At 42.8% G+C, this 13,317-nt stretch overlaps 1 protein-coding gene across 8 annotated transcripts in view; it reads left to right on the forward strand.

The window, feature by feature from the left end:
* Window positions 1-13,317, forward strand: part of TRIP12 (thyroid hormone receptor interactor 12) — a 1,052,161-nt gene that overhangs the window by 170,234 nt on the left and 868,610 nt on the right. For 5 of the 8 annotated variants that reach the window (XM_053709826.1, XM_053709829.1, XM_053709830.1 and 2 more), the window contains exon 3: window positions 9,281-9,400. The exons of the other annotated variants lie outside the window; for them this stretch is intronic. In XM_053709826.1, coding sequence (XP_053565801.1) covers window positions 9,281-9,400 — 120 coding nt within the window. The remainder of the gene's footprint in view (window positions 1-9,280; window positions 9,401-13,317) is intronic. 8 annotated transcript variants of the gene reach the window in all.

Genomic DNA, 13,317 nt, shown 5'->3' on the forward strand with positions numbered 1-13,317 from the left:
TAATATACTGGTTGACACTTATGCAGGGCAATCGATTGTTTAGCTAAGGAAAAATCGTTTTGCAAGACACTTAGATAGCCCTTTTGGTCTCTTTCTGGGTTTATTACCCACATGGCTGTTTTTTAGTCACTTAGGAGTGATTTAGTAGGCCTCACAGCTCCGGAGTAGAGTGGGAGGGGCCTAATTTTGCGCCTCAGATGCGCATTTAGAATTGCAGAGAAGTTCATGCTGCTTCACATGGAGGGTCCTGCTGCTGTTTGAGGGCCTTAAAGAAGCGATATTCCCCCAAACCTGATCCCTATGGGCAGGTAGGGCCACAGCAAGGCTGTGGCAAGGTGCTGTAGTAATTTTAACCGGGTGTTGGATTTAGGCTGCTCCGGTTTGGGCATTAAGGGGTTAATCGTTCTGCAACTTGTGGTGCAATCTTATTAAGGCTTTAGGTACATACTGTGAAAATTTCAAAAGGATTGCTGCATTTTTCACTGTTTTGTAAAATTGTGTGCTCTTTTTATCTCTTAAAGGCACAGTAACGTTTTTTTCAAATTGTGTTTTTTATTTGATTAAAGTGATTTCCAAGCCTGTTTGTGTATATTACTAGTCTGTTAAACATGTCTGACACTAAGGAAAATCCTTGTTCGATGTGTTTAAAAGCCATGGTGGAACCCCCCCTCAAAATGTGTCCCACTTTTACTGATATGTCTATACACTTTAAAGATCATATTGTTGCACTTAAGAATGTGGCCCAAGATGATTCTCAGACTGAAGGTAACGAGGGTAGCCGTCTGCCTCTCCCCAAGTGTCACAACCAGTTACGCCCGCGCAAGCGACACCTAGTACCTCTAGTGCGTCTAACCCTTTTACATTACAAGACTTAGCGGCAGTCATGGATAATTCTCTTACAGCCTTCTTATCTAAACTGCCCGTGTTACCTGCAAAGCGTGATAGCTCCGTTTTAAGAACAGATTATGAGCATTCTGACGCTTTGGTAGCCGTATCCGATATACCTTCACACCGCTCTGAAGTGGGAGCGAGGGATTTGATGTCTGAGGGAGAAGTCTCTGATTCAGGAAGGGTTCCTCCTCAGACAGATTCAGATACATTGGCTTTTAAATTTAAACTAGAACACCTCCGCGTTTTGCTTAGGGAGGTATTAGCTACTCTGGATGACTGCGACCCTTTGGTGATCCCAGAGAAATTGTGTAAAATGGACAAGTACCTAGAGGTCCCTGTTTACACAGATGCGTTTCCGGTCCCTATGAGGATTGCGGATATCGTTACTAGGGAGTGGGATAGACCAGGCGTTCCCTTTGTTCCCCCTCCTGTTTTTAAGAAAATGTTCCCCATATCTGACACCACGCGGGACTCGTGGCAGACGGTCCCTAAGGTGGAGGGGGCTGTCTCTTCACTTGCTAAACGCACAACCATACCAATTGAAGACAGTTGTGCTTTCAAAGACCCTATGGATAAGAAGTTAGAGGGTTTACTTAAGAAAATATTTGTTCAACAAGGTTTTCTTCTCCAGCCTATTGCCTGCATTATTCCTGTAACTACTGCAGCCGCTTTCTGGTTTGAGGCGCTGGAAGACTCGCTCCAGACGGAGACCTCATATGAGGAAATTATGGATAGAAATAAGGCTTTAAAGCTAGCTAATTCTTTTATCACTGACGCAGCTTTCCAAATAGCTAAGTTAGCGGCAAAAAATTCAGGTTTCGCCATTTTGGCGCGCAGGGCGCTATGGCTAAAGTCCTGGTCGGCCGATGTGTCGTCTAAATCCAAGCTTTTGAACATCCCTTTCAAAGGAAAGACCCTCTTCGGGCCTGAATTGAAAGAGATTATTTCAGAAATCACCGGGGGAAAAGGCCATGCTCTCCCTCAGGACAAGTCCTTTAAAACAAAGAACAAAGCTAATTTTCGTTCCTTTCGTAATTTCAGGAACGGCCCCACTTCATCCTCTCCGACTGCAAAGCAAGAGGGTAACGTTTCACAGCCCAAGGCAACTTGGAAACCTTACCAGGGCTGGAATAAGGGGAAACAGGCCAAAAAGCCTGCAGCTGCCACCAAGACAGCATGAAGGGGTAGCCCCCGATCCGGGACCGGATCTAGTAGGGGGCAGACTCTCTCTCTTCGCTCAGGCCTGGGCAAGAGATGTACACGATCCTTGGGCGTTAGATATTGCATCCCAGGGATATCTTCTAGAATTCAAGGGTTCTCCTCCAAGGGGGAGGTTCCACATTTCTCGTCTGGCTACAGATCAGACAAAGAAAGAGGCGTTTTTACGCTGTGTAGAAGATCTACATACAATGGGAGTGATCCACCCAGTTCCAATCGTGGAACAAGGGCTGGGTTTTTACTCAAACCTGTTTGTGGTTCCCAATAAAGAGTGAACTTTCAGACCCATCCTGGATCTAAAAATTCTAAACAGATTCCTCAGAGTTCCATCATTCAAAATGGAGACCATTCGGACAATTTTACCAATGATCCAGGAAGGTCAATATATGACTACCGTGAATTTAAAGGATGCATACCTACACATTCCTATCCACAAAGATCATCACCAGTTTCTCAGGTTTTCCTTTCTGGACAAGCATTACCAGTTTGTGGCTCTTCCTTTCGGCTTAGCCACTGCTCCCAGAATTTTCACTAAGGTGCTAGGGTCCCTTCTGGCGGTACTAAGACCGCGGGGCATAGCAGTGGCGCCTTACCTAGACGACATTTTAATTCTGGCGCCGTCTTTCCAAAGAGCCAAGTCTCACACAGAGATTGTACTGGCCTTTCTGAGGTCTCACGGGTGGAAGGTGAACATCAAAAAGAGTTCTCTTTCCCCTCTCACAAGGGTTCCCTTCCTAGGGACTCTAATAGACTCGGTAGAAATGAAAATTTTTCTGACGGAGGTCAGAAAATTAAAACTCTTAAATACTTGCCGAGTTCTTCATTCCATTCCCCGGCCATCTGTGGCTCAGTGCATGGAGACAATCGGATTAATGGTTGCGGCAATGGACATAGTCCCTTTTGCTCGGATACACCTCAGACCACTGCAACTATGCATGCTCAAACAGTGGAATGGGGATTATGCAGATTTGTCTCCTCAAATTCAGTTGGACCAGGAGAACAGAGATTCTCTTCTCTGGTGGTTGTCTCAGGATCACCTGTCTCAAGGAATATGTTTCCGCAGGCCAGAGTGGATCATCGTAACGACCGACGCCAGTCTGTTAGGCTGGGGTGCGGTCTGGGACTCCCTGAAAGCTCAGGGCTTATGGTCTCGGGAAGAAACTCTTCTTCTCCCGATAAACATTCTGGAACTGAGGGCGAGATTCAACGCTCTTCAGGCATGGCCTCAACTAGCTGCGGTCAAATTCATCAGATTTCAGTCGGACAACATCACGACTGTAGCTTACGTCAATCATCAAGGGGGAACAAAGAGTTCCCTAGCGATGACGGAAGTAACCAAAATAATCAGGTGGGCGGAGGATCACTCCTGCCATCTCTCAGCAATTCTCATCCCAGGAGTAGACAACTGGGAGACGGATTTTCTAAGTCGTCAGACTTTTCACCCGGGGGAGTGGGAACTCCACCCGGAGGTATTTGCCCAGCTGACTCAGCTATGGGGCATTCCAGAATTGGATCTGATGGCGTCCCGTCAGAACACCAAACTTCCTCTCTACGGGTCCAGGTCCCGGGACCCCAAGGCGGTATTGATAGATGCTCTAGCAGCGCCTTGGTCCTTCAATCTGGCTTATGTTTTTCCACTGTTTCCTCTCCTCCCGCGTCTGGTCGCCAGAATCAAGCAGGAGAAGGCTTCGGTGATTCTGATAGCGCCTGCGTGGCCACACTGGACTTGGTATGCAGACCTAGTGGACATGTCATCTGTCCCACCATGGACACTGCCAATGAGGCAGGATCTTCTAATACAGGGTCCGTTCAAGCATCCAAATATTGTTTCTCTACTTCTGACTGCTTGGAGATTGAACGCTTAGCTCTATCAAAGCGTGGGTTCTCTGAGTCAGTTATAGATACTCTGATTCAGGCTAGAAAGCCTGTCACCAGGAAAATCTACCATAAGATATGGCGGAAATATCTTTGTTGGTGTGAATCCAAGGGTTACTCATGGAGTAAGATTAGGATTCCCAGGATATTGTCCTTTCTCCAAGAAGGATTGGAGAAAGGATTGTCAGCTAGTTCCTTAAAAGGACAAATATCTGCTTTGTCTATCCTGTTACACAAGCGTCTGGCAGAGGTACCAGACGTTCAAGCGTTTGCTCAGGCTTTAGTCAGAATCAAGCCTGTCTTTAAACCTGTGGCCCCGCCATGGAGTTTGAATCTAGTTCTTTCAGTTCTTCAAGGGGTTCCGTTTGAACCTTTATATTCCATAGACATTAAGTTGTTGTCCTGGAAAGTTTTGTTTTTGGTAGCTATCTCTTCTGCTCGAAGAGTTTCAGAATGATCTGCCTTACAGTGTGATTCACCTTACCTGGTGTTCCACGCAGATAAGGTAGTTTTGCGTACCAAGCCTGGTTTTCTTCCTAAAGTTGTTTCTAACAAGAATATTAACCAGGAAATAGTTGTTCCTTCTCTGTGTCCTAATCCATCTTCGAAGAAGGAACGTCTTTTACACAATCTTGATGTAGTTCGTGCTTTAAAGTTCTATTTATAAGCAACTAAGTATTTCAGACAAACATCTTCCTTGTTTGTTATCTATTCTGGTAAGAGGAGAGGTCAGAAAGCGACTGCTACCTCTTTCCTTTTGGCTGAAAAGCATCATCCGTTTGGCCTATGAGACTACTGGCCAGCAGCCTCCTGAAAGAATTACTGCTCATTCTACCAGAGCAGTGGCTTCCACATGGGCTTTCAAAAATGATTTGTAAGGCAGCGACTTGGTCTTCACTGCATACTTTTGCCAAATTTTACAAATTCGATACTTTTGCTTCTTCGGAGGCTATTTTTTGGAGAAAGGTTTTGCAAGCAGTGGTGCCTTCCGTTTAAGGTACCTGTCTTGTTCCCTCCCTTCATCTGTGTCCTAAAGCTTTGGTATTGGTATCCCACAAGTAAAGGATGAATCCGTGGACTGGATACACCTTGCAAGAGAAAACAGAATTTATGCTTACCTGATAAATTACTTTCTCTTGCGGTGTATCCAGTCCACGGCCTGCCCTGGCATTTAAGTCAGGTAAAATTTTTTTGTTTAAACTACAGTCACCACTGCCCTCTATGGTTTCTCCTTTTTCTTCCTAACCTTTGGTCGAATGATTGGGGATGGAGCTAGAGGGGGAGCTATATGTACAGCTCTGCTGTGTGCTCTCTTTGCCACTTCCTGTAGGGAATGAGAATATCCCACAAGTAAAGGATGAATCCGTGGACTAGATACACCGCAAGAGAAAGTAATTTATCAGGTAAGCATAAATTCTGTTTTCCTCTCCTTCCGCGTCTGATTGCCAGAATCAAACAGGAGAGAGCTTCAGTGATGTTAATAGCACCTGCGTGGCCACGCAGAACTTGGTATGCAGACCTGGTGGACATGTCATCTCTGCCACCATGGACTCTGCCACTGCGACAGGACCTTCTGATCCAAGGTCCGTTCAAGCATCCATATCTAATTTCTCTGCAACGGACTGCTTAGAGATTTAACGCTTGATTTTATCAAAGCGGGGTTTCTCCGAGTCGGTCATAGATACCTTGATTCAGACTTGAAAGCCTGTCACCAGGAAAATCTATTATAAGATATGGCGTAAATATCTTTTTTGGTGCCAATCCAAAGGCTACTCATGGAGTAAGATCATGATTGCTAGGATTTTGTCCTTTCTCCAAGTAGGATTGGAGAAGGGGCTATCAGCTAGTTCCCTACAGGGACAGATATCTGCTTTATCAATTCTATTGCACAAGCGTCTGGCAGATGTTCCAGACGTTCAGTCGTTCTGTCAGGCTTTAGTTAGAATCAAGCCTGTGTTTAAACCTGTTGCTCCGCCATGGAGTTTAAATTTAGTTCTTACTGTTCTTCAAGGGGTTCCATTTGAACCCATGCATTCCATAGACATTAAGCTTCTATCTTGGAATGTTCTGTTTCTAGTTGCTATCTCTTCAGCTCGAAGAGTTTCTGAGCTATCTGCTTTACTATGCGACTCGCCTTATCTTGTTTTCCATGCTGATAAGGTGGTTTTGCGTACCAAACCTGGGTTCCTCCCTAAGGTTGTTTCGAACAGGAATATCAATCAGGAAATTGTTGTTCCTTCTCTGTGTCCTAATCCTTCTTCTAAGAAGAAACGTCTAAGGCACGAACCACGTCCAAGTTGTGCAACAAAGGTTTATTTGCAGGCAACCAAAGATTTTCGCCAGTCATCTTCATTGTTTGTTGTCTATGCTGGAAAGCGTAGAGGTCAAAAGGCTACATCTACCTCTCTTTCCTTTTGGCTGAATAGCATCATCCGTTTGGCTTATGAGACTGCTGGACAGCAGCCTCCTGAAAGAATTACAGCTCACTCCACTAGAGCGGTGGCTTCCACATGGGCTTTTAAGAATGATGCTTCTGTTGAGCAGATTTGTAAGGCTGCGACTTGGTCTTCACTTCATACATTTTCCAAATTTTACAAATTTGATACTTTTGCTTCTTCGGAGGCTATTTTTGGGAGAGAGGTTTTGCAAGCAGTGGTGTCTTCCGTTTAGGTTCCTGTTTTGTCCCTTCCTTCATCCGTGTCCTAAAGCTTTGGTATTGGTATCCCACAAGTTAGGATGAATCCGTGGACTCAGTACATCTTGCAAAAGAAAACAGAATTTATGCTTACCTGATAAATTTCTTTCTTTTGCGATGTACCTAGTCCACGGCCGCCCTGTCTATTCAAGACGGATAGTATTTTTTATGTAAACTTCAGTCACCTCTGCACTTTATAATTTCTCCTTTTCTTCCTTGGCCTTCGGTCGAATGACTGGGCGGTGGAGTTAAGGGGGGAGCTATATACACAGCTCTGCTGTGGTGCTCTTTGCTACTTCCTGTCAGGAAGGACAATATCCCACAAGTTAGGATGAATCCGTGGACTGGGTACATCGCAAAAGAGAGAAATTTATCAGGTAAGCATAAATTTAGTTTTTTCAATCCAATGTTTATAACTGAATTACAAAATAATATTTTTTGATGAGTCCCTTTTAAGGCTGGAGAAAAGAAGATTTAATCTACAGCAACGTAAACATTTTTTCACTGTAAGAGCAATCAAATTGTGGAACGTATTAGCTAAGGAGGTAGTAAGTGCCAATATAGCAACTTTCTAATTTACTCCTATTATCAAATTTTCTTCATTCTCTTGGTATCTTTATTTGAAATGCAAGAATGTAAGTTTAGATGCAGGCCCATTTTTGGTGAACAACCTGAGTTGTTCTTGCTGATTGGTGGATAAATTCATCCACCAGTAAAAAAGAGCTGTCCCGAGTTCTGAACCAAAATATTAGATGCCTTCTTTTTCAAATAAAGATAGCAAGAGAATGAAGAAAAATGTTAATAGGAGTAAAATAGAAAGTTGCTTAAAATTGCATGCTCTATCTGAATCACAAAAGAAAAAAATTGGGTTCAGTGTCCTTTTAAGCTCACCTGGAACTTTTATTGTAAGTAAAGAGTGATACTTAAAGGAATGGTAAACACTATTCTAACATCTTTTACTATCCATTAGTTTGTCACTGATTCAATTTCCATTCCTAGTTTCGTTAAATGGAGTCTATGTAAAATATTAAGAAAATATTTAACTTACCCCTATGTTCGCTGCATTCCCCCTGCCGGCCCCCCTTGCAGCAATAAATAACTAGCTCTGACACGTCCAATGAAAATGCGTGTCTAATTCCTTGCCCTGTCCCTTTGGGAGTTTTGAGCTGGTGTTCCCTTCGCTAGTAAGGGGTGTGTGGTTGTGGGCCGACCGCTGGGCGACAGTATCTCCTGGAGGACTGTTTCTCAGTTTAGTCTGTTTTTGTGGTCTCTAGCTAGGCTTCTGGACTATGTGCGGGTCAGTGTCCTTGGGGCCTTTTCCTCAATGCTCTCAGCTTCGGACGAAGCAGGGTTTTGTTGGGTAGGGGTTTCAGGCCTGGTGCCCTCAGAATGGGCTTCCTCGTTTACCCTCCCGTCTTGGCATTCAATGTCCTCTGTAGCTTGGGTATTGTTTTGCCAAAAGTAATGAATGCAGCTGTGGACTCCTTTTCATTTATGAAGAAAACCATAAATTATACTTACCTGATAATTTTATTTTCTTTAGAGTCCACAGCTCCCCACCCATTTTTTATTTTTTTTTTCTATGTGGGGCGTCTGTATTTTTCTTCTTCTGGCACCTTTTCACCTGTTATTTCTTCTACTGTTCCTTGTTCCTCGGCAGAATGATTGGTAGATGAGAGGAGTGGGAGGAGTATGTAAGCCTTTGGCTGGGGTGTCTTTGCCTCCTCCTGGAGGACCCTTTCCATCTGAAGAAAAGAAAATTATCGGGTAAGCATAATTTGTTTTTGTGGACATAAGGGAGTTATGTTTGGCCTTCACAAATTTATCAGCTTTCATATGGGAACATGGTTGTACCCTGCTAAAGGTCTGCAGCATAAGGAAAAATCTTTCCCTAGTTATAAATATTGTATATTTCTTTTTACCCTAATTTGTATGTGAGCTGTTTGCCTAAATACTTCTAAGATCAGGTAAATGCCATACTAGACCTGCAGTTGGATACATTTCCCAAGCAATCACCTTATAATTAATCATCCCTCTTCCCAGTCTTGCTTCCTTTATGCTGCAGTGACCTTGGGGCCATGGATGGGAGACAGAGAGCGTTGGCATTGGTTGCCTTAGGAGACAACAAACAGAAAGAAGAAGGTGGTGATGGTTATTTTCCAAGTTGAAGGTTTTTGCACTTAATGCCACTCTGGCCTGTAGATTGTAGGCTGGTCAAGATTGTGATAGCCTTGTGTTAATTTCTTTTATTTTAAGTCTGATTTCAGTACATTAAGGTATTCTAAAAGTTTATTGGTGAACATGCAAACCTTACCCTACACTGTTTGTATGCTTTGTAAGTTGCTGGTCTGTGTTATTTGGTTTGCATTTTTCCCCTTTTATGCTATGGAATCATTTGTAGTTTTACTAGTGAGGAATGACATCAGTGCTTTTAGCCTGCTAAAATTTACTGTTTCTGAGTATTTTTTGTTTTGTTTATGTATTTTGTTTTTTGCATCAGAAAATAGATATGTTTTTGTCTTTATTCAGATATCATCTGTGGGGATTTTTTTTATTTCCCATACTGTCTGATGCATTTCTCTCTTGGTTTTCTGCTAACAGGTCCCAGTTAGAGCAGGCAGAGAATAAGACTTTTAGCCTTCCCAAGAGCAGAAAATCTAAGACTCCCAAAGTGCAGTGTAATACAGCTTCTGGGCAGTCCAGGGGACACAACCCTAAAAGGTAATTTTGCTTTTTATTTCTTTGTTCGAATTTGTAATTTGTATTTTCTGAAAGCGGTACAGATTAAGGTTACCCCACATACATTTTTTTATTTTCCAGAATTAAAATACCTAAGTTTTTGTGATATTGCTGTTTGCAAAAAAAAATAAAGATTCTTACCTTACAGAAAATTATCTACAGTTTACTGAAGGACACTTTTAAAATACAATTTGTGTTTATTACTAGCCATGGCGACTTAATTTTAAATGGAGATGAACCCAAATAGTTTTATTCATGATTGCGAAAAAAATGTAGATTTCATGTCCTTTTAAGAGGCCTAAGTAGGTGCTGTTATATCGGGTCCACAAGTTCTTATTTTGATTTTGGAGACAGATTACTTGCTTCTTGTTGGCTATTAATAGATTATACTAGAGGACATCTGAATAATTATTCTTACTCAGACTCTATAAAGAAATTACTATGCACACCCTGACATTTATTTTCATTCATCGTAATTCTAAAACACTTTTATTGAATAAAACCGCTCCTGACACATTTTATATAAAACTTAACGTCTAGAAAAAATAAATAAAAAATAAAAGGCAAATAAGCCATATGTGGTGTTTCTGGTCAGATAAGTGCATCTTTATGTAGATATATGTAGACTAATATAAAGTAACTGAGAACTAGGGTTAACATTCTGTGATCCACGGGCTGTTTTACTTGCAGAGGAACTTAGTGATAGTAATTACTATATGCTGAAAGTTCCTTTATTTGTCTGAAGTATTTTATACTTTATGACTGAAAGTCCCCTATATTTGTTTTACTGGTAAGTCCTAGCAAAAAAGATATACAGTCATATGCAAAAGTTTAGGAACCCCTGAAATTTTCCATGATTTAGATTTATAAAAAATTGGGTGTTTGGATCAGCAATTTCAATTTGATCTATCAAATAACTGAAGGGCACAGTAATATTTCAGTAGTGAAATGAGGTTTATTGGATTAACAGAACATGTGCAATATGCATCAAAACGAAATTAGACAGGTGCATACATTTTGGGCACCCATGTCATTTTGTTAATTTGAATACCTGTAACTACCTAGCATTGATTAATTGGAATACGCAATTGTTTTGGTGAACCCAATAAGCCTTGAACTTCTTAGACAGGTGCATCCAATCATGAGAAAAGGTATTTAAGGTGGCCAATTGCAAGTTGTTGTTCTCTTTGACTCTCCTCTGAAGAGTGGCAACATGGGGGCCTCAAAACAACTCTCAAATGACCTGAAAACAAAGATTGTTCAACATTATGGTTTAGGGGAAGGCTACATAAAGCTATCACAGAGATTTAAGCTGTCAGTGTCCATCGTGAGGAAATGCAAGACCACAGACAAAGTTCTTGTTAAGGCCTTAAGTAAAATAGTGGAGAGGCAAAGGATAGTAAGAACAGTCAAAAACAGCCCACACACCACTTCCAAAGACCTATAACATCATCTTGCTGCAGATGGTGTCACTGTGCATCGTTCAACAATTCAGCGCATTTTGCACAAAGAGAAGCTGTATGGGAGAGTGATGCGGAAGAAGCCTTTTCTGCACACACGCCACAAACAGAGTAGCTTGAGGTATGCAAACGCACATTTGGACAAGCCAGCTTTATTTTGGAAGAAGTTGCTGTGGACTGATGAAACAAAGATTGAGTTATTTGGTCATAACAAGGTGCGTTATTCATGGCGGCAAAAGAACACTGCGTTCCAAGACAAACACTTGCTAGCCACAGTAAAATTTGGTGGATATTCCATCATGCTGTGGGGCTGTATGGTCAGTGCCGGTACTGGGAATCTTGATAAAGTTGAGGGTTGCATGGATTCCACTCAATATCAGCAGATACTAGAGAATAATGTTGAGGAATCGGTCACAAAGTTGAAGTTACGCCTGGCTGGATTTTCTTCTTAAATGGATAAGTCCTCGGCTGCATTCATTACTTTTGGGAAATAAGAACCACCAGGAAGAGGCAGACAACCCAGCCAAAGGCTTAAATACGATACTCCTCCCACTCCCCTCATCCCCCAGTCATTCTTTGCCTTTCATCTCAGGAGGATGGCAGAGAAGTGTCAGAATTTTTAATTTTTGTTTTTGTCTCTTATGGAGGGTAGTACTCTTCGTCATGGGACAGGAGTTTTAAGTAGCCTGTCAGTCTCTCAGTGAGGGCTTGGATGAAAGTTAGAGTCCGGAGATGCAGGGAGTTTCATTCTGCAAAACTATCCCGACTCATTAACAGCTCCTCAAGCAATCAGCGTTGACGAACTTCGTTTCGCTGCCTGCTTTCTCTCAAGTTCATGGCGGAGGCGATGCTACTATCTGTCACACTTGAAAGGTCGTGTTCCTGTTCCACTGTGTTGTTTCCGATAAGATTGTTTCATTGTTTGCAATGTATTGTAATGTGAATGTTTCCCAAGAGGCTACTACCTTGCGGGTCTAACTTTATATGTAAGGGTCTCAGTGAGTCTCTCTTAGTATCTTGGAATTGAGGGTTAATATCTCCTGAGGGGGGGGGGGTTATTGCACAGGGTGGGGTTTATAATCATGTTTGTGATTCAACCTGCTTATGTGTGATGTTTACTAAGCTCGTAGTTGGAACTTGAGGCCTTTTGGAAGTGACGCAGCCTTTTCGTTGGGCCTGCTGGTTTTGGACTGTACGGTTCACCTTGTGTTTGGGCGTGGCTGCGTTCCGTTTTTCCATTTCCGCATTCCCGACCGAGTGGCGAAGGAAAAATTTCTAGTCCGCAGGGGTCTGGTCCTAGGAGGTGGTGAGTGCCCCAGCCATTGGGGGTGTCGGGTGCCGTATTACTTTTTACTACTTTAGTCCATATTTAAATATCCTCTATCCAGTTATGGAGGATTCTAATGCTGAGACTGTGTATTTATTTCAGATTCAGTTACAGAGGATTCTGATACTGAGACTATTTTGATTTCAGATTCTGTGTCCTGTAATGATTCCGGAGTGGTTTTGTTGATGCCTGTCAACCAGTTTTGTTCCGTATGCCATTTCAGAGCGCCTGGTTCCTCTGGCTTGGGGAATCAAGGGACTGCTGAGCCTTCTGCCTCTGGGGGTTCTGTCCCCTGCGAGGCGAGTTCCCTACCAAATCATACTTCTGCACATGCGGGTAACCCAGTTTATGGTTCCTCCATGTGTGGTGGTGTGTTTCCCCTCCCGAGGTTGCAGCACGTTTTCGGTTCCACATAATGTTGTCCCTGAGTGTTATGCCTTTGCGTGTTGCTCAGACATGTTTTTCAGTTATTGAATGACTATCGTTACCAGATATAGGGATTTTCAGTCTGATAATTCGAATGGTGCACCTCATTAGACATGTGGGGATGAACTACGCTCCTCATTTGTTTGAGATCTTCCCCAGTTTTGTGTGATAGGGCTCAGTTTGGCTGGTCCTGCGAGTAGGCCTATGTCTTTTTGGGCGTTATCCTCTGGGTTGCCTTATATTTTATTTATATACTATGGGATGTTTTATGTTTTTGTTTCCTTCGGGAATCTTCTGGGATTGATACTCTCTATTACTTCGGAAGTTGTTGGACATGTTAGTCCTCTGTTACAAATGTCTGTTTTCTGTTTTTTCCGCCTATGAGGGAGAATTTACACAGCTTGCCAGTTGGACCCTAGGTGCAGGCTGGTCCTGTCGGGTTTGTTCGGTCTTGCTGCTGTTCAGACACGTGGCGCTGTTCTGCTCGGCTGGTTCGGTAGAAGCGCAGAGTGCTCAGGTTATCTTTGTTTGTTTTCATGTTAAGCTAAGCATTCAAGAGGACCTGTGGGTCCGTGAGGTGGGAAGTATTGTTTCAGTCCTTATAGCCTTCAGTCATAAGTGACCGGGCAGGGGAGTTTTTCCGCTGCGTCACTCTGACATCTGATTTCATCAGAACTTAGTTTCCT

Source organism: Bombina bombina, chromosome 4 (assembly GCF_027579735.1).
Source record: "Bombina bombina isolate aBomBom1 chromosome 4, aBomBom1.pri, whole genome shotgun sequence".
Lineage (NCBI taxonomy): Eukaryota > Metazoa > Chordata > Amphibia > Anura > Bombinatoridae > Bombina > Bombina bombina.